This window comes from Micromys minutus, assembly GCF_963924665.1.
Source record: "Micromys minutus genome assembly, chromosome: 22".
Lineage (NCBI taxonomy): Eukaryota > Metazoa > Chordata > Mammalia > Rodentia > Muridae > Micromys > Micromys minutus.
Window position 1 is genome coordinate 31433308 of NC_137957.1, and position 20362 is coordinate 31453669.

Below are 20362 nucleotides of genomic sequence, written 5' to 3' on the forward strand. Positions count from 1 at the left end.
AAAGCAATCTACAGATTCAATGCAATCCCCATCAAAATTCCAACCCAGTTCTTCATGGAATTGGAAAGATCAATGTGCAATTTCATATGGAATAACAAAAGACCTAGAATAGCGAAATCCATCCTCAACAACAAGAAAACATCTGTGGGAATCACTATCCCTGACCTCAAGCTATATTACAAGGCAATTGTGCTGAAAACTGCATGGTACTGGTACAGAAATAGGCAGGTGGATCAATGGAATAGAATAGAAGATCCAGAAATGAGCCCTCATGTATATGGTCACCTGATTTTTGACAAAGGAGCAGTCAACATTCAATGGAAAAAGGACAGCCTATTCAACAAATGGTGCTGGTCCAACTGGCACTCAACATGCAAAAGAATGAAAATAGACCTGTTCCTATCTCCTTGTACAAAGCTCAAGTGTAAGTGGATTAAAGATCTCCACATTAAACCAGATACACTGAAACTATTAGATGAGAAAGTAGGGAAAACCTTAGAACACATAGGCACAGGAGAAAATTTTCTGAACAAAACACCAATGGCTCAAGCTCTAAGGTCAAAGATTAACAAATGGGACTTAATGAGATTGCAAAGTTTCTGTAAGGCTAAGGACATTGTCAAGAAAACAAAACGGCAACCAACAGAATGGGAAAAGATCTTTACCAACCCCACATCAGATAGAGGCCTAATATCCAAGGTGTACAAGGAACTCAAAAAGCTAGACACCAGAGAATCAAATAACCCTATTAAAAAATGGGGTACAGAGCTAAACAAATCATTTTCAGTTGAGGAACACCGAATGGCAGAGAAACATCTGAGGAAGTGCTCGACATCCTTAGCCATCAGGGAAATGCAAATCAAAACAACCCTAAGATTCCACCTCACACCAGTCAGATTGGCCGAGATCCAAAACTCAGATGACAGCAGATGCTGGCGAGGCTGTGGAGAAAGAGGAACACTTCTCCACTGTTGGTGGGGTTGCAAGCTAATACAACCACTCTGGAAATCTGTCTGGCGATACCTCAGAAAATTGGATATAGTACTACCTGAAGACCCAGCTATTCCACTTCTGGGCATATACCCCAGAGACACTTTAATACACAACAAAGATATATGCACCACAATGTTCATAGCGGCTCTATTTATAATAGCCAGAAGCTGGAAGGAACCCAGATGTCCTTCAGAAGACGAATGGATACAAAAATTGTGGTACATATACACAATGGAATACTACTCAGCCACTAGAAACAATGACTTAACCAAATTCTTAAGAAAATGGCTGCATCTAGAGAAGATCATCCTGAGTGAGATAACCCAGTCACAAAAGAACAGACATAATATGCAGTCACTGATAGTGGGATACTAACCCCAGAGGCTTGCACTCCCCCAGAAACAACTCACAGACTGTATGAAGTCCAAGAAATAAAGAAAACAAAAAATATACATATATTCACAAAACAAGAAGACTTTGACTATTTCCATATTGCGTTTTGTTTTGCATGTACTTTACGCTTATTGCAACTAGTAGGTTTTCAATGCATACTGTCAAGCCCTTGAAAAAAATCAAGTACTGACTAAAAAACATATTCACATGGTTTTATGTAAAATTTATTTTAATGTCTGAAAAAACAGTACTGACAAAAATGTATAATTTTAAGCAAAAAATTTTTTAAATCTGTACATTTATCTTTGTTTTGCAAAATAAAGTCGTTTAAAAAAATAGCTACTCAAATAAAGATGTAAATACAATAATAGTGGATTAATAATAGCTGGCACTCATGCAGCAGTGTTCTGTTTATCAAAACCTCTTTTGAGTATTTTAAGTGACTTATCAAATTTTATTATCTCCGTATTGACCTCTTGTAAAGCATAGCACTGACTCCTAGTTTAGGGCACATTTACTATAGTTTGGCAGTAAAAACACATTAGGTATAAATTTTAAAATATAATGAGTCAAAAAATTCTACTCTTACAATTATATCATATGAAGTTTTAGCCACTTGAAAAACGACCTTACAAAAAAACCCTAATCTATGTTTTAAACCTAAATGTTAAAACTGTATTTGTCCCTATCTACTGTCTAATTAGAGTTGGCTCCCTCTTCTAGTCTCATAAGCTTCTGTAAACAAAATAATAAAAGTTGCAGAAAAAAATTCTAATTTTTGCTTTATGAGGTCCTGATCCATTTGTGCTGAGATTTTGTCTGTCCTGATCCTGTGGAGGTCTTGGAAATACAGTCCCAGCTTCTGTGTGTGTGTGTTTATGCATCTACATGTGAGTCTGTGTGTGTGTGTGTGTGTGTGTGTGTGTGTGTGTGTGTGCGTGTATGTGTGTGTGTATGTGTGTGTGTGTATGTGTGTGTGTGTGTGCGCGCACACACATGCATGTCCACATGCGTGTGCAATAGTGCTGTAGTAGCAGGTAGTGTCTTTTCTCTCTACAGACATCTACTACCTCTGTCTTTCTCAATCTTTTTACCTGATTTTACATGATCATCACTGAGTTGGGTTGAAGGCACGTGGTACAGAAGACACACTGAGAGCTGAACACTCGACCACCTCTTTTTTTCCTATCAATGATTTGTGAGTCTCTGTATTAATCTCCATGAGCTTAAACACACACACACACACACACACACACACACACACACACACACACACACACACACACACACGGAAAAGGAGTAAAATGGGATATACTTAATCAAAACACATTATTTACATATACGGAACCGTCATACAATCAAAAAGTATCATTGGAAAAATAGCTTCTAGAGTCTCGAGAACTTGTCAGAGATCTCAGCATCTGTGTGCTGTTTGGGAGGCGAAAATCTTAAGTGCATGCCTCCCCAGGGTAGAGAGATCTTAATGCATAGCCCAAGGAAGCTCTCAGAGCCAGAAAAATTAGGATTTAGGAGCATCAACCTTGTCTTTGGAATAACTGCTGTAATAGGAAAGAAATGACAAACAATATATCTCCTATTATGACCCTCTTAGTGAGGCCTCAATACCACAGCAAACAAAGCCAAAGTGAACTACTTCTGTTCCACTTGTGCAGAGAAGCTTCTCTATGGGAAAACAACCCCAGCCACACATGACATAATATTTTACTTGCAGTGTCCAGCACTTAATTAAAACTAGGAAGATATACTGAGAAACACAAAAGTTCACCAAAACCACAGGAAAGTGGGAAAGATCTAAGTATTCTGAATCACCGAAATAGAAAACAAAAACAAACATAAAAATTACAAAAAAAAAAAAAAAAAAAACAGAATGAAATGGTCAAGAATTTAGGTAGAACATTCTGTGAAAGGTCAAAGAGAAGGCAGAATTTAAAAAGGGCAAGATAAAACACAAGACATCAGGTCAATAGGGAGGATCCAGTTGTATGTAAAGTAACATAATAAAAGCCTAATTTTAAGAGATATTAAGATAAAACAACTTGACAAAAGAGAAGTTAAAGTAGGAACTGAATTCAGTGTCATTAAGAATTAGGAAATAGAATAGGTTAGAACAATCAGGTATCACAAGATAGCCAACAGCTCAGTGGTGGCACGTGTGCTGGAGAGCCAGCCAGCATTGTGTGAACACAGGAGAGCTGGTCCTCACTGTAGGCAGGAGAACTGGTCCTGCCCCTGACCTGAATGAAGTGGAAAAGCTTTCCCTGTGGTGCAAGTGCAAAAAGGCTGGTGAGCTGAGCAACTCAGCTACCTCCTAGACCACACCCAGACCCAGACCCAGACCCAGGGCTTTGGCCTAGCTTGCTCCAACACCTATCCCATCTATGAACTGCTGGAGCGCATTAAAGGGACCGATCCTACAGAACCAAAGCGATGGGATCTTCACAGAGCAAGAGAAATCCCAGTGAGGATTCAGTATAGATGGTGTAGCAGAAGCCAGAGGCCTGGAACCAAACCAATGACTTTCTGTGATGAATGATTTCAAGTAAAGTTGTTTGAACAGAAGACCACACTGTAGCTCCCATGGCAAGAATGTGTGTGTGTGTGTGTGTGTGTGTGTGTGTGTGTGTGTGTGTGTGTGTGTAATGGGCAAATATGGAGGGAGGAGACAAATAGGATGAGGCTACAAGATGTGACATCCACACAAAAAAATTAATAAAAAGTTTTCAAAAAAAAAAAAAAGAAGAAGGAAAAGAAAAATAGAAATCGCTACAGGGGTTTTCAGGTAGCCACATGCTGGAAATAATGTGTAAGTTCTCTGGTAGTTTTCACAAACACCACGTACAGTGGTAAGAAATTTGAATTCTCAGCTGCACATGTTTCTCACTGAGGTCCAACAAGGTGGTAGGCTCGGCATTCTTGTTTGTGTTTTCATGTAGTGATGACCGCATGGGACTTTCAGAGGATAACACAGCATCGTGCCTTTCGTCACTGTGATGCAGGGAAGCTGCAAGGAATCTGAATCCACAGCCTCAGCGGTGTCTCTTAGTGTTCCAAACTCATTTCCTCTCTAAAATAAAGTTTAATATTTGCTCATGGGAATCCTCTCTCCTCTTCTGCTCTGTCTCTCTGTCTCTCTGTCTCTCTGTCTCTGTCTCTCTGTCTCTCTCTGTTTCTCTCCCTCTCTTTGTCTCTGTCTCTCTCCCTCCCTCTGTCTCCTTCCCAGTCCTCCCTCTTCTCTCTTTTCCTGTGTCCTCAGAACAAATGAGTACATATATAGGCTATGTTTTAAATAGGAACAGGTAAATGCATATATATTCTATCTTCTTATATACGTATCAATGTATATGTATGAAATTTACACAATGCTGAAGGGCTAAAATAAATAAATACTCAAACTAAAGAAGTCTAAACTCTCCATTTCCACTTAAATAACAATTAAAATGCAAAACTATACTGGTAGCAGCTCCCAACGAGTTGGAACTACTGCTATAACTGGAAGGAATCCTCCCTTAGTGACTTATGCTAAAAAGCTAATTTTATGTAGTGTTGAGATATACTTGAACTACCTGTCAAAACAGGGCATCAAGGTAGCCAAAAAGTTCATGAGAATATGGAAACATAGATGAGTATGCATGTGAAATTTTCCCAGGCCATCTATCTCAGAGTTACATACTTCCTGACATGCACAGCTCAAGAACACAGTAAAAAGAGTAAAGCTAAAACCAACGCTTCACGGGGTTCAATTGAATCTGGACTCACTCGCTATAATTATAAAATTTACCATCTTCCTCTCAAGATGTTCTATCCACTGTTAAAAAATGTAATTATCAATCTAAAGTGTGCTAATCTCCTATGCAAAGACCCAGGGGATGTTTCTAATTGAACAAAAAATTTTATGGTATGTGGAGAATCAGCAAGACTCACTATGTCAGGAAGCCCATCTCCCAGATGAATCACTTAACATCCTCCTATATTGCCGCTAAGCAATGTGTACATAATCATTGTATTATGATGAAAGCGCAAAGCCATTCTCTCATTTCCTAAGTCCCAGCAGAGCAAGATATACATAGGAAGGAAGACAGTGCTTTACAGGGAAGGGTTGGCTTATAGATGACTGAAAATTCGGGCTGGTCAGAGGAAGTGGATGGTCAGCTTTGCAATCTGGCTCTCACTAGGTCTAAAACATATGCGAAGAAGAAGAAACCATCCAAGTAGCACAATGAGGAAAGGAAGACAGAAGAAAATGGCTGAACATCAGGCCTGTGGAGAGCATCACCAACTTGCCTTGGTGACATGCGGTTTCCTTTTCCCAGCCACCTTCATTTTTTCACACACACTTTTCCCGTCTGTCTTGTTAGGTTATTTTTCCCACATCAGGAAAAGATGTCTACATCTTTTTATTTTCAAAGATATAGATAGCACTTTAATACCTAAAATGTTAAGGAATGACAAAAATTTAAAATATTTTTGTTTTCCATAACTTAACCAGTGTCTATAAGCAAAGGAAGTTATATGTATAGTAAAAATGCTGCAGTTCATAATATACACAACTGAATCTAAGCCAAGCAGTCGTCTTAAGGTGCTTGATGCAAAGGTGTATGTTACATGTTCTGAAGCAAGACTCTAATGGCATTGTAACACATAAGCAAACACTGCTGAAAAATCTCAGATTCTTCATTTGAACTGTTTTTAGGTTGTTACCTATTTTGAAATATTTTACTGTTGTCACACTTCTCATGACTTACACATTCATTTACACATTTTAATATTGATTTACCACCCAGAACTGAAGCTGTAGAATGTGATTGTTTCTTCTTGTGATTCCCTCTCTATTCCTGCACCTCTTCTGCTTCCCTGCCACTTTTTCATCTTTGACTAAAGGTTGTGTGTAGCCTAGGCTGGCTTTGAACTTCACAAGTAGCTGGGGGCAGTCTTGAACTTCTGATCCTACAGCTTAAGAGCTTAACATTTCTATCAGAGAATGATAAAAATTTTAATTATCAATCGAAAGTGTGTTACTCTCCTATGCAAAGACCCAGGGGATGTTTGTAATTGAACAAAGAATCCTATAGTATCTGGAGAATCAGCAAGACTCACTATGTCAGGAAGCCTGTCTCCCAGATAAATGAGAGACTTTTAACATCCTCTGGTTAATAAGAGGATATCATTTCCCATATGATAGTCTTAAAATATTTAAGCTATGATAAGCAAAGAGAATCTGTGAATGGTGCACATGATACATATATTCAGATATCACTACCTCAGCTCTCTCCAAGTATTCATTAGCCATTTCCTGCACTTGGCTCTGAGTTAGTATATCATTACATGTGCTTCATATCTGAATTAGTTGTAGCCTGGAGTTGAGCCTGCACACTTCCATTCCAGGTGTCTCAAGAGGGCAGAGAAGCTGGAATGCCCTGTACAAGGAGTGCGCATTTTCCCAAGGCATTTGGTAGAGGTACCAGCCTTTCGGGGCATCTTATTTTATGATATATCACCAAACCTTGCATCAAACAGGAAATAGAAAAACATTAAGGACAAGCCCTAACTTCTGGAAATAATATGTTTGGAACCATCCTGCTCACCTCCATTTTCAAAAGCAGCAATGTCAGTCCTTGGTTTCCTATCCAATGATGATTTTGCCTCTCCTGCCCTTTCAAATAGGCTAAACTTTGTTGGAACTGTAAGACCATCTCCTAGGAATGAAAAGAATTTTTTTATAAAGGTCAGTCCAGCAGCTAGTTCACTGTAACTATTGTAATAGAATTCATAGAAATAGTTAAGAATTAATTATAATTAATATATACACCATGACCTCCTGAATGTACATAAACACATTGATAACAAGCTAATTCTGTAAATGACAAAAAAGTAGAAGTTTTTTTTTTCCCCTCCTCTTTAGATTGGAAAGTAAATGGCAATTTGAGTTTTAACAATCTTACAACATTGTGTGTGCATAATATGTTTACGTATTCGGTGTTTTGGTATAATGAATTTGCAGTGTTTAGTTTCTATCTCTTCCTGATTAATTTAGCAAACAGTGCTGCAGCCTAAAAAGTCTAATGATGTTTGATAATTAAATTATTCTCATGTTTTCTTATTGTCTATATCCAGATGATCTACTTTGAAAATAAACTGTTGACTTAAAAAAAATAACAAAACAATGATAAAACAAACAAAAATGGCTGTCTAAAGAAGTATGAGCGCCTGACTAGGCTAAATCACCAAGGCAGAATGAATTCTCTTTGTAGATACCAGTAGTACTACTGGGGAAATCCGTGGAAGGGACCCAGAGCCAATAACAATGTGTCAAAGGCAATTTCCTGACTTTTTTTTTTTTTTTTTTTTGCTATAGTTGAATGAAGGTTTTCAACTTACTTTCAGGGCACTTTAGAAAATCACAGTGGATGGGTTCATAATTACTCGAATAGTAATTAAAACACCAGATGTAGTAAAATATTAACATTTTCTGTCAATTTAAGTCAGGGATTCTCAACATATATGTTGAAGCTCCTTTGGCACTAAGTGACCCTTTCACATGGACTGCCTAAGACTGTCAAAAAACAGATTGTTTACATTCAAATTACTAACAAAAGCAATGATGAAGTAGCCACGAAATAACTTTATGGTTACCAGGATGAAAGAAACTGTATTAAAGGGTCTCAGCATTACAAAGTTTGAAAGCCACTGCTCTAAGTGAACAGGAAATACAAGAGTTAACTTTTGAAAGCAATTCAAGGCAATGTTTATATGTATACAAGTGTATATGTTAACTGTCTTATAATTTTACATATTTAATTTGTTTTAAGGTTCCTCAGTCTGGTTAGTACAAGCCCCAGCCAGATTCACCTTGGACAGTCTATTGCTGCCACCTTCTGCCAAGCAATTGAACAGCTGCCTGGGGAGGGAGGAAGGTACGGATGCTCTGTATCAAAGTGTATCCAGTTCTGTATCCAACTGACCAGCCTCAGCTTTTCACATCTCTTTTCTCTGTTCTCCCTTCTCTCTGCTGGCTCCTTTCTCTGTGTGCCTTCCCTCCTTCAGTGTCCTCCAGAGAAGAAGGGAGCAGTCTCCCATTGCTACACTGTGTACACTTAAACTCATTCTAAAGACAAAAATCCTACATAAACTTAGAACACCCACCCACTCTTCTTCAAGCTCCTGCTTTTTTACACACAATACAATTGTTCTTTGTCTTGCTTTTAAGGACAAGATGCTGATCAGAAGCCCTCAGACCTGCTTCAAGGAAAGGCATCATCAAAGAACGAGTCTGGTACTTACACATCAAAACGACCTTAACAATTGCCTAGGACACAAAAGACATTCATTCACCAGACAGACTGGTATTCTGCTATTAATGTCATTTTGTCACCTTGCTTTTGTCTGCCCTGATGTGGGCTCCTCTTCCCACTCAAAATATAACACCCAGTTCTATTTTGCTGAAAGATTTACCAATGAGACAGGAAGGCACATTATTTACAGAGCTCCTGTGCAGAGTATGAGAGTTACCTGTGTCTGTGAAGTCTGTTCATTTGGTGGGGTTCCTCTGGGGGAAATATCATTATATTAATGGCATCCTTTCCTAGGAAATCTGGGTCATCCAGTAGAAAGCGTCTTTCTCGCTCACAAACTGGATGTATTATTTATCATGATTCTGCTCTAGTGTACACGGCACTGAATAATTCAGGATCTATTCATTAAGTATCTCTTGCATGTCACTTTGAATATTACCATCTCATTTCTTACCTTCTTGTAATTCACTGCCATTTTCCAAAGGCTTTTCTAACTCTTTCTCCACTGTGGGAGCTGTGCTTTTTGATGATGGGATGTCTGGAGGAGCATGGAATCTGTAGTATTCACCTAAACTCCCGTGAGAAAAAAATGGTTAGTATGTGGATCATATCAATCATTGGAAATTTCACAAAAGTATGATTTCTTACCAGATTTATAACACATCTCCTTTATTGCTCTTTTCTCTTCAATTTCTTCAGGAGTCTTTGTCCATAAGCTAGAAGCATCTATAGGATATATATATTTTTAATTAAATTGCCCCAATTTCAAATAATCTGAAAATTTATAAACCAGAAAGAAAGAATCCCCAATGTTGTTTTCATAGAGGGGGGTGGATTGTTCTTAATCTAGTGTTTGAAATTCTATAAAAGGTACAAACTTTTATTTCAGAATGCCTCCTTGTTTAGTTTTTAAAAGAATCACCGAGGAGGAATGGTGTCCTTTATGCTCTGTGTCCAGAAATGAGAAGCTGAAAGCACAGCTGTACTGAGATGCTATGTGGTGGAGCATGTGGCCAGGAGACAGTAAGTAGATATATGCCCAGAAAAAAAAAAAAAACAAACAAAACAAAAAAAAAAAAAAAAAAAAAAAAACAAAAACAGTGGAGATTTCTGTGCATTCCTAAGCACAGAAGTTGCAGCAGTGGGTACCCACAGAAAGAGGCACTCTGGGGCAGGGATAAGTAAATTAGCTTTGCAGGTGTTTGTCTGAAGTTTATTTGTGTTGTGATGATGTGGGAAAGGAAGGAAGGGGTGCAGCACACTTGAGTCCTAATCTTGTCCATTCTTCTCCAAGGAATATCAGGGATGAAGTAGATCGCAAGGCTTTATAAATTCCAAGCTATTCTTTGGATCATTAAACTCTGCCAGAGCCTGACCAATACAGATGCAGATGCTAACAGCCAATCATTGAACTGAGCACTGGGACCCGATGGAAGAATTAGAAAGGACTGAAGGAGCTGAAGGGAGGGTTTGCAACACCACAGAAAGAACAATGTCAACTAACCGACCCTGCCCCCAGCTCCCAGAGACTAAACAACCAACCAAAGAGTATCTATAATAGTTGAGGAATGTATAGAAAATACTGTGAGTTTTGACATGTGTACTGCAATCTGAGAAAGGGGGTACTAACCATTTGGTTCCTCTTCCTCCTCCTCCTCTTCTTCAAAGTTAGTTTTTAAAACTAATGGATGGTGAATGGGTCTTGATACGTTCTCCATGGGTTTCAGAGGTTCCTGACTCTGGGTTGGGGGTGGGCTTCCTTCCTGACTTTCTTTCTGTAAGATGGTATCTGCAGAGAAAACCCAACACTTTAGTCCGTTTGTCCATTATTACTATTCAGTGACCACCCATTCTTTGCTATTTTTTTTATTGTTTAAGAGAATTAGAAATGGTCCCATGTCTTCTGTGACATTCCTAAAGTCACATTAGCTGTGGTTGCCCTGAAAGAGAACTGTTCAAAGTCAAACCAGTCATATTTCCAGTATGGAGAGGATAGGGGTTCCCAAGGATCCCTCCCTAACTGTGGAGCTATCGACAGTTAATGATTTCTAGAAGGAAGGATGATTTTCTTTTCTGAGTGTGGGCTTTGGTAGGTTGACCACATTCCAGTGGACAGACACACACACAGGAGTACATGGGTAGTATACAAACTGGTCTTGATAAGTTATTTCTAAAATGAGAGGACGTGTGGGAGGCAGGGACTGGATCTGAGAGGAGCTCGGAGCCGTGGCGGGCACATGTAGCTCAGGAGGAGTGGCTAACAGTAAGAGGCAGAAGTTTGAGAAACCACATCATTGGCCAGTCACAGTGCTGAAAGAGTCATGTGTGTTTGACGACAGTCACTTCTCAGTCATCTGCAGAATTGCCCTTAACGCTACATGCACAGAAAAAGGGGGTTTTTATAGCATTTATTTCCAATTACACAATTTATCTTAACCATCTCGGTTAATTTAGAATAGTAATGATATTGGTGGTAATATTAATAAATGTGAAGCTGACACAATTTGGAAAGAATTCCATGGCACAGACACATTTCTGTATCATACAGATGAAATAAATGTGCCACAGAGTGATGCTTCAGGTTATGTTGACAAGTGTGTGTGGCAGGCTGAGGATTTTAACCCAGTGTAAGATATAACCAGTGATCTTTATCTTCTGTTAAGTTTATTTCCAAAGTCTATGTCTCAGGCTTCTGCAGCAACTATAGCTTAGGAAAAGACACCCCTGATCCAAGAACAGGGTAAGGGAAACTTGAATGTGAGATCAGCTCTGTCTTTACTCTCTTCTGCTATGTAAGCCCCCACACTTTTAGTATTCCCTTAAATCCAGTCAAATTGGTATTATTTTCCTAAAGCCAGCAGTGGGCTGTAATTGGCTCACATTAGCTTTTGAGGACAGTGTGTGTGAAGTTTCATTGACTATGGGTATATGCTATAAACCTCACGCCCACATGAAGAGAATCACAGTCGACTCATAATGGATATGTTCACATAGAGCATAGATATGATCTACAATGGCAAATCAGTGGATGGGAAATCACACCTCATCTTGGAAGAGTACAGATGGTGATGTAGATAGCATCCTGTAGCTCTACCTTACCTACTTTAAATGGTGATGTAGATAGCATCCTGTATCCTGTAACTCTTTCTTACCTGCTTTACACGTGCAGCTGTCTAGTAGGTCTTGATTTAGCAAGTGAAGACCCAAAGTATTTTTCATTCCTTGTCTTTTAAAATATCTAAGCTTTATCTTATCGTGGCCCAAAAGACATCATTGTGTATAAATCACATGTGTTTTGTATTAACTTAAACATTATTAGCTGAGTCTCTTCATAATTTATAGTATTTCCACCTTGAATGAATATTCAAGTTGTTGCCCCCTCCAGGTCTCTCTCCCACAATTCCTCATCCCATTCCTCCTACCCCTTGACTCTGAGAGGGTGCTCCTACCCCCACCAGACATCCTCCTTCCTTGGGGCCCCAAGTCTCTTGAGATTAAGTGCAATAGATACATTTTAAAAACCTTTGGTATGTTCGAGACACAGAAATTAGTATGTATAAATCTTGGGCTCCAGTGTGGTGGCATGAGGTGATGGAACTTTTAAGAGGGAGGAAAGTGTAGTGGAAGAACCTCACAAAGCCACGATTCTCAGGAATAGATTGGTGCTCTCTCTTGCCCAAGGGTCAGGTGTTCTGAGATTCACTGAGATCCCATGAGGGGGTTGTTTTAAACATGGGGCTGGCATCTCCCCTTCTGCTAATGCACTTCCTACCACTGCTCTGCTATATTGTGATATAGCTGGGGGACCTTCACAGGACATTTTTACTGTGTTGTTTAGACATGGATCCACTAGATTTATAAGGCAGATGAACCTCTTTTCTTTATATACTAAGCAGCCTCTGGTACTTTGTAACACCAGCCAGACTAAAACAACAGTTCACAAACTACCAAGAAATTTAATTCTCTTTCTAGAGTATAGAATTGTGTCAGAGCAGAGGGAAACATAACGTCAACAGGTTTTCAGCTTAATATGATTAATTAATATCTAAGATTTTTCAGGGTAGAATTGTTGAGAGGTTATACTACCTGCCCTTATAAGTGTATGGCCCTTGTTACATGCATGGCATTGGTAAGTTAAACTAGAGTCTTGGGTCTCATGAAGCTTTTACTCTATAAGGGAACTTTAGAGAATAAATAGTGCACATAGCAAACAAGTTAGACTGCAGCTGAGAAGGTCATGGGGTGTAGCAAACAGGAAATAGAGGAAGGCAAGGAAACTTAGAGGTGTGTATGGAGAAGGTGGGACAGCAGTCTACATTTTAATTATGGTGCTAATTAAAGGCAATATTTGAGCAAAAATTTGAAGAAATAGCATATTTTGTTATGAATATATTGAAGAAAAGGCACTTCATGGAAAACCCTGCAAACAGAAATACACTAAGCTGCTCTAGGGAAGGCAAGTAGGAAAATGGTATAGTTGGGGCAGGATGAGAAGTACTTGAGTGACAGGGAGATAAATGAGTGCATGAGCCAATAACTCCCTGAATTCAAACTCCTGTAGGATTCTGACCTCTCTTAAAAAGATGAAAAGACACTGGACGATTCTGAGTAGAGGAGTAAAATCTTCTTGATCCAAGACTGTAGGTACCGTGCTTGAATTACATGAACAGAGACAAAGCAGTGAAATCGGGAGCTGCTGTGACACACCCATGAGGTAACAATGGTGGCTTGACTCGTGGAGAGCCTGCACAGATGATGGGAAAGTCTGACTCTGATCTATCTGGATGATAGAATGATGTGTCTGCATGGGATTAGATGTGGGATGGTGACAGAAATTCAAAGAGAGATTGAGGTGTGCTAAGCAATTTACAAGGATGGGTTTAACATCATGGTGAAAACAGCTGTGGGCTGAGCAGTTTGAGAAAATACAGATTAAAGTCATGACGACAGCAGTAAAGCACACTGTGTGTGAAATGTTTACTAGTCAGAAAAGTCAAGAAATAAAGAAGAAATCGAATCTAGACATCAAATAGCAGTGGGAAGGGAGAAATCTAGACCTGGAGCAGTTAAATAAATCTCAGTGTCAATGATACATGAATCATTGAAGCCACAAGTTTGGGACTGGAGAGATTAAAACTATATCCTACACAACCATGAGGACTAGAGTTCAGATCTTAAGCACCCATATGGCAAGCCGGAGTCCTGTGATGACTTGTAACTCTTGCTCTGTAGGATCTGACATCCTCTCCTGGCCTCTACTTGTACACAGGCAGGTACATTCTAACACATGCATGGAATGCATGTGTTTATACTCATAAAGACATGCACAGAAATAAGGAAAGTAAACAAATAGAGAAGAATTACTAGTTAGAAAAAGGAAGAGGGACAAAAGTGGAGAGAGGGACAAGATAATAAAGAGGGGTGACAATGATCAGGAATCATGATGTACAACAGATACAGTTGTGGATGCTTGTAGCTAACCATCAGACTGAATACAGGGACCCCAACGAAAGAGCTAGAGGAAGGACTGAAGGAGCTGAAAGGGTTTGTAACCTCATGGGAAGAAAACATTATCAACCAAACCCTCCACAACTCCCATGGACTAAAACGCCAACCATTGAGCACACATGGAGAGACCCATGGCTCCAGTTGCATATGTAGCAGAGGACAAACACTGATGTCTGGCAACAATAGGAGATGAGGCCTTTGGTCCGCTGAAGGCACACTTTCCCAGTGTAAGGGAATGCTAAGGCACTGAAGTAGAGAGAGTGATTGGAAAAGGAAGCACCTTTATGCCACCCTGTTGATGGGAGGCTCACTTCAAGAGTCATGTTAAGCCATAACTCCTGCTGGAAAAGATGAGATATTCAGAAAGACTGGTTCTGTTTACAACACACAAGAATAATCTATCCCAGAACACTACATCACATAGTCTAGAGCTTATTGTAACAGTGGGTTAACCAATGATTGTCATCTACACAGGCATCCCATCCAGCTCTGGCCTGAGAGGAGGCAGTTTTGTTTCCTGCTAGTCTTAAAAGAGCTAATGAAATCTCCAGAATTAAATGACCAGATAAAAGTAATATACTGAGAATATTTCTACCATATAAGTCATACTATTTGTAAACTAAAAAGGCAAGGCTAATCAACAACATAGCTTCAGGACTTCCAGTGAGTTACAGCTTAGTTTAACTCTTAATTCATATGTCTAAGCAACCAGTCTACTGTACATCTATCTATCTATCTATATATCTATATATCTATCTATCTATCTAATCTATCTCTATCTATCATATATATATATATATATATATATATATATATATATATATATATATATATTTTAATTTTTTTCTCCAGGCATTGCAAAGCAATAGTTAAAAACAAAATTATGTTCTCTCATCTCCAGATGCTTGCAATCTAGTGAAAAAAAAAAGTATTGCATGCGAGAGGTATATTAAGTGGTCAAACATTTCTCAAAGTATGTAATGAAAGGGCATAAGTTTTAGCAACCCACTTATTGAGGTTATATGAAACTAATCTTTCAATTTCCAAAGAACTAATATCATCTTCTGCTCATATATATAGGACTGTTCTTCCAGAAAAAATATGATGAGCATTAACAGAATCAGGTTTGCTACAATACTGGAAAAACCTTGAAAGAGACCATTTTCTCCAACAAGGGTTCATTAAATATGAGGTCTTTTGTATTATGTGAAGAATGAATTCTAAGTCTCACCATGAAATAACATTTTGGCATCACAGTGGATAGCTGCTCTGGTAGAACAGGGACACCTACCCCAAAGCATGTCTTTGCTCTTTGGACCCATGAAAGATTCCCGAACTTCTCATCTTGTATGCAAATGTGTTACCCTAGGCTGCTACTCCAGGACCACACTTTAATTATGTATAGTATTATTATATACTCACTGCTACTTGGTGGCAAAAATAATCCATTGATATTTCGAGGTTTGCTGTGGTAAAAGATACAACTGATCTTCACACAACCAAGAGGTTGGGTTTCCCAGAAGCATGAAATGCTGCAGCTTTGCTAGGAAAGGGAAGTGGGGAGAAAACACATTTAGGTATTCAATAAGTGCAGGCTGATGCAATGTGGCAAGAACAGCTTTAATTGCTGGACCTAAGATCACTGTGTTTACTACATTTCTCCACTGCTAAGCTTTGTTATTAAAAAAATAAGTCTTTTCCCCTACACATTTAGGTTGAGCAAAGTAGAAAAACACAACATTTTTGAGGAAGGAGGAACTACTTTTTCCTCATTTGGCTGTAAAGGTTTAATTCAATGATGGAGGAAGGAGGGTTTCTTTAAAGAAAATGATCGGCCATTTTACCTGCATTTCCATGTGTCTAAATCTGCAAAGTGGGTCTAAACATTTTCTCTCTCTCCATAATGAGCACACAGTGTCACTGCCAAGGGCTTCTTCACAGTGTCGGAATCGGCACTGGGAACCCTAAGAAACAAACAGTGCACAAGACACAATATATTAATGTTAGTGCTTAATAACAAAATATTAACCAATTAACGAATAAAGGAGTCCATAAAATTGGAATTATGAAAACATACAGTCCATACACATCTGTAAAGACTAAATTGTAGCAACTGTGTCTCTCCTTAGTGAGAAAATGCTAAGGAAAAGAACACAAGTTACAAAATGGTGCCCTTACTATCCCGTTAGCCCACAGCATTCATTAAGAGCAACGGTGTGAGAATAGAGACCACACTGACTACAATAGCAGGGAAAGTTTATCTTTCTTTCTGGGGAAACCTTGAGAACTATCTAAGAGGTATAGCCACATTTTGCATACTAGCCACAATCTCTACCAACCACTAAGATGCACAGTCTGTGGAGATGCTGCAATTTGTGTTGATATTGAATAAGTGGAAACTCAGTTGTGTGGTACTGTGAAATTTGAGGTAATTACATCATGCATAACACACATTTTATGTTCTTGACATATGAAGACAGTTGACTATTCTTACACAGGAATTTTTATGTGCAAACCAAAGTAGATGTGGATTGCGTCAGTGGCCCACTATTAGTTGATTTTTGAATTATACATTCTTTAGTGTATAAATTCATAGTTGGAAGAACTGTAGGCCACTATCTTGCAGATGAGAGAACTAAAAGCAATGGCGATATTCCATTACAAATATGCTTTTTTCTACTTCTTTTACTTTCTTCTCCCATCACAAATGGAGTTTGAACTCTTAAAGCATGGAATAATGAGCAGGCAAACTGGGATTTATCATCATGGCTTTACCATGGCTTCACTACTTGACAATAACCCCTTGTAGTCTGTTTTTACACCTTAAAAAATAAAATAATCTACTATCACAGGATGTTGTGATAGCCTGTGAGATGTAAGGTAAAATGGTTTCTAAATTCTACCTAATTCAATTTCATTTCATCCATCCATCCATCCATCCGTCCATCCATCCATCCATCTACCCATCATCCTCTATCTATCTATCTATCTATCTATCTATCTATCTATCTATCTATCTATCATCTATCTATCTATCTATCTATCTATCTATCTATCATCATCATCATTAGAGGTTACTATTCATCAATCATTTGGTGAAAAACCTGAGAGAGAGACAAAATACTGTGCCATTCTGAAACAAAAAGTTTGTCATCTAAGATCTCTTTGGAAAGGTAACATGACAAATGTGGGTGAGTTCTTGTGACCAGTGAATCCAGGTTTCAAGCAGAACTGAAAGATGCTGAACCAGACAAAGCATCTAGTGTTCTTTGTTTATTGCTTACTTTAGGTTCATTTGGGTCATGAGCAACAAAAGAGTTCCTACATATATTTGGTTTTATTAGCATCTATTATTCAAAATTCAGTCTTCCCACTTTATGAAAGTTATATTTTGGTTGATTTGTTTATGTTACACTCTATCCCCCTTGACATGGTATTTAATTACTTTCTATTATTCAAACTTCTGACAGAAAAGAATGCATTATCAGCCTATTAATTTCAAATAAGAAAACAGATACTACACAGTGAAGAGTAACTTGAATTCAACTGTTGTATTATGTATGACTGAAGTCACATCCACCAAAATATGCTATTTTACAAATATAGAGCATGAACAGAATTAGGAATTTGAAATTAATAATATATGTGAAAATGTTATATGAAAACTAACATAAAATTGACATTATAAATAATCAACATATCATAGTTTTAAATTAACCCTAATTTCCTCACATAAACTCAGGATATGAAGAATACACAGGCTTTTCCATCAGTTTTAAGGTATCTTTTTATTGCTGTCTCTTCCTTCATTTAACTAAAAAGGTTAAGCATGTGCACTGTAAGTTGTACAATATTTACCTTTATGCATGTGGAATTAACAAAGAAATAGCAGTCATTCCCAACTTCTGCCATTTTCAATCTCTTGCTGCTAATCCAATGATTTTTTTATAAATATGTACAAATTTCAGGAACGCAAATATAAGAACTATCAGTGTGTAAAGGGGAAAACTTGATCTTTTCCACAGCCTTTCAGGTTATCAGTAGTGTTCCTTTAAAACTGACCTCCTGTTGACAGTATATTACACATTAGATAATTCTTAAATAAATTTAAATTAGAAGATACCTTCTCTAGCTTTGCAGAAATGTTGAAAGTGGTTACTAGTAATCACACAAACTCAGACTTCCAGAATTTTCCTCATTGTTACATAATGCATTGTTTGCTCACCATAAGTGACCTCATATGCAACTGTAAGCTGCTTCACCTAAGTGGATTATTTCCCTTATCTAATATATATACATTACTTGTAGGTTTTACACTGTGTTTTATTTTCCAGTGTTCTGATTAAAGAAATATAACTTCATGTTTCCTAAATTAAAACTTGGTAAGTATTTAATAAAGTAATTACTATTTCTATACATGGTTTAAAGTAAAACTTAGATAAATATAATATCTATATCTAATCTATCTATCTATATCTATCTATCTATTTATCTATTAATCTATCAATCTATCTATATGTTCCAAGAAAATTGATACAATTGATTAATAATGTAACTAGTGCTGTACACAGACTTAGGAAAACACATGCAGATTTTCACAAATAAACATCCATGAAAATAAGTAGAAGTACCTACCTGTTCATCTGGTGGCTTTATAACATTTCTGTCCATCAGAAAAAGAGAATTTGTGTCATCCAAAAGCAAATGCTGTATATCTAGAGTGCTTGAAAACTTGCAGAATTTGTTGAAAACCTTGTGAAGTCCTCTGATTCCCAGACAAAGACATTTCAATGAGCAGTTTTGAAAGTCTTCATGCTAGCACATTTCCTATGGTGACCAGAACCTAGTGTAAATGAGGAATATTCATCACAGGGCACCCAGGATTTGACTGGAGACAATCAAACACACTGGATCAGAGCACCATTTTAAATTGCTGCAATCTTTGAATTGAAATCTCAGCTGAACAAGACACACACCATCTTCACTTTAAGTAAAATGGTAAATTGCCATGTTTTTTTTTAAAATTCATAGCATAGATTATTATTCTTGGAAATAAAACCAAATTTAGAAAAAAAGAGAGTTTGCTTACAACAGAAGGGACTGAGGCAGACAAAGATTTGGCAAAGCACTTGAAAACGCTGATAAATACACAAACATAAACCTTGCTTTTGGTTCGCCTTTCTCTTCAATAGCAAAGTGCTCACTGTAACAGGCAAGAGGGAGAAACAGCTCTAAGCAGTATCTTCAGGGGGTTCATCCCATCTCCTCCAGGTGAATTCCCTGATCAAGGGTTAAGTTTCACTAGACCGCTTTCCAATACCGTTATCAAACTGAGTTAAGAGATTTCACACAGGAAAAGATCTGAAAAGGCCGTTCACCTCTTGACAGCTGGTGGGATGGCAAAATCGGCTCCCAGACACAAAGGGATTAGACAAATAAAACAAATTAAAACTTCATCGTGTAACTCGTTAGACGCATAGCTTCTGTAAGTCTAGAACACGCCAAGCACCTCACTTTTTTCTTAGGTTTTGTTTCCCTTTTCTTATCACTTTTTATTTTCCACTTGCACCTCACTTCCTTCCTCCTGCAGATTTCATTTCTGTCTTCTACAGGAAGCTTTAATTCAACTCCAGAGGATTGTAATGAAAAGTGATACGAAATTTGTCTTCGAAAACAGACCCAGAGCTTCTGTATTGTGCTGGTTAGATTCACATGGCGTTTCTTCTTGGTGAGTACTAGATTGATAACACATCAGAGAAAAGAAAGCTTTTCAATATATTCTCCTGGAACACACCTCTAAGTACAGAGGTGGGGTTCAGCTCTACCAGCTCTGCATGGGAGTGAGGTGAAGCTAATGCCTGCCATCCATTAGAGTAGAGGCACAGTTTACATCTATAACCTGATCCTGTGATGTTCTCCTGCTGTGGACTCTTCTGTTTCTGTTGGAAGCTTTTCTCCAGGCATTTAAGAAACCAAAATATAGCTGTTGGTCCATCCAGAGAGAGGCTCAGAGCAAGTGGAATGTTTTTGAAAGATCATCTTTTCTAAGAAATGGCAGAATGTTGGATCTAGAATATTCTGTGGCAGTTTGGAAAATGACAGTTGAGAGATTTAAAGGTTATTTCATTGTCTGAAAGTCACAGGACAAGCTGTTGCTT

General features: G+C 38.1%; 1 protein-coding gene across 2 annotated transcripts in view; it reads right to left on the reverse strand.

Annotated features, from left to right (window-relative positions):
- LOC308434687 (uncharacterized protein C12orf50 homolog) overlaps positions 1 to 18116 on the reverse strand; it is a gene marked incomplete at both ends in the record, with an annotated part of 32763 nt that extends 14647 nt beyond the window's left edge. The window contains 7 exons of one of the 2 annotated variants that reach the window (XM_080935066.1): positions 6990 to 7100; positions 9151 to 9264; positions 9345 to 9422; positions 10327 to 10485; positions 15627 to 15747; positions 16049 to 16168; positions 18063 to 18116. In XM_080935066.1, the coding sequence (XP_080791192.1) occupies positions 6990 to 7100; positions 9151 to 9264; positions 9345 to 9422; positions 10327 to 10485; positions 15627 to 15747; positions 16049 to 16168; positions 18063 to 18116 (757 nt within the window). Of the gene's footprint in view, positions 1 to 6989; positions 7101 to 9150; positions 9265 to 9344; positions 9423 to 10326; positions 10486 to 15626; positions 15748 to 16048; positions 16169 to 18062 lie in introns of those variants that run through there. The other variant, XM_080935067.1, reaches the window with a different exon arrangement.
- Between the last annotated feature and the right edge of the window lie 2246 nt (positions 18117 to 20362).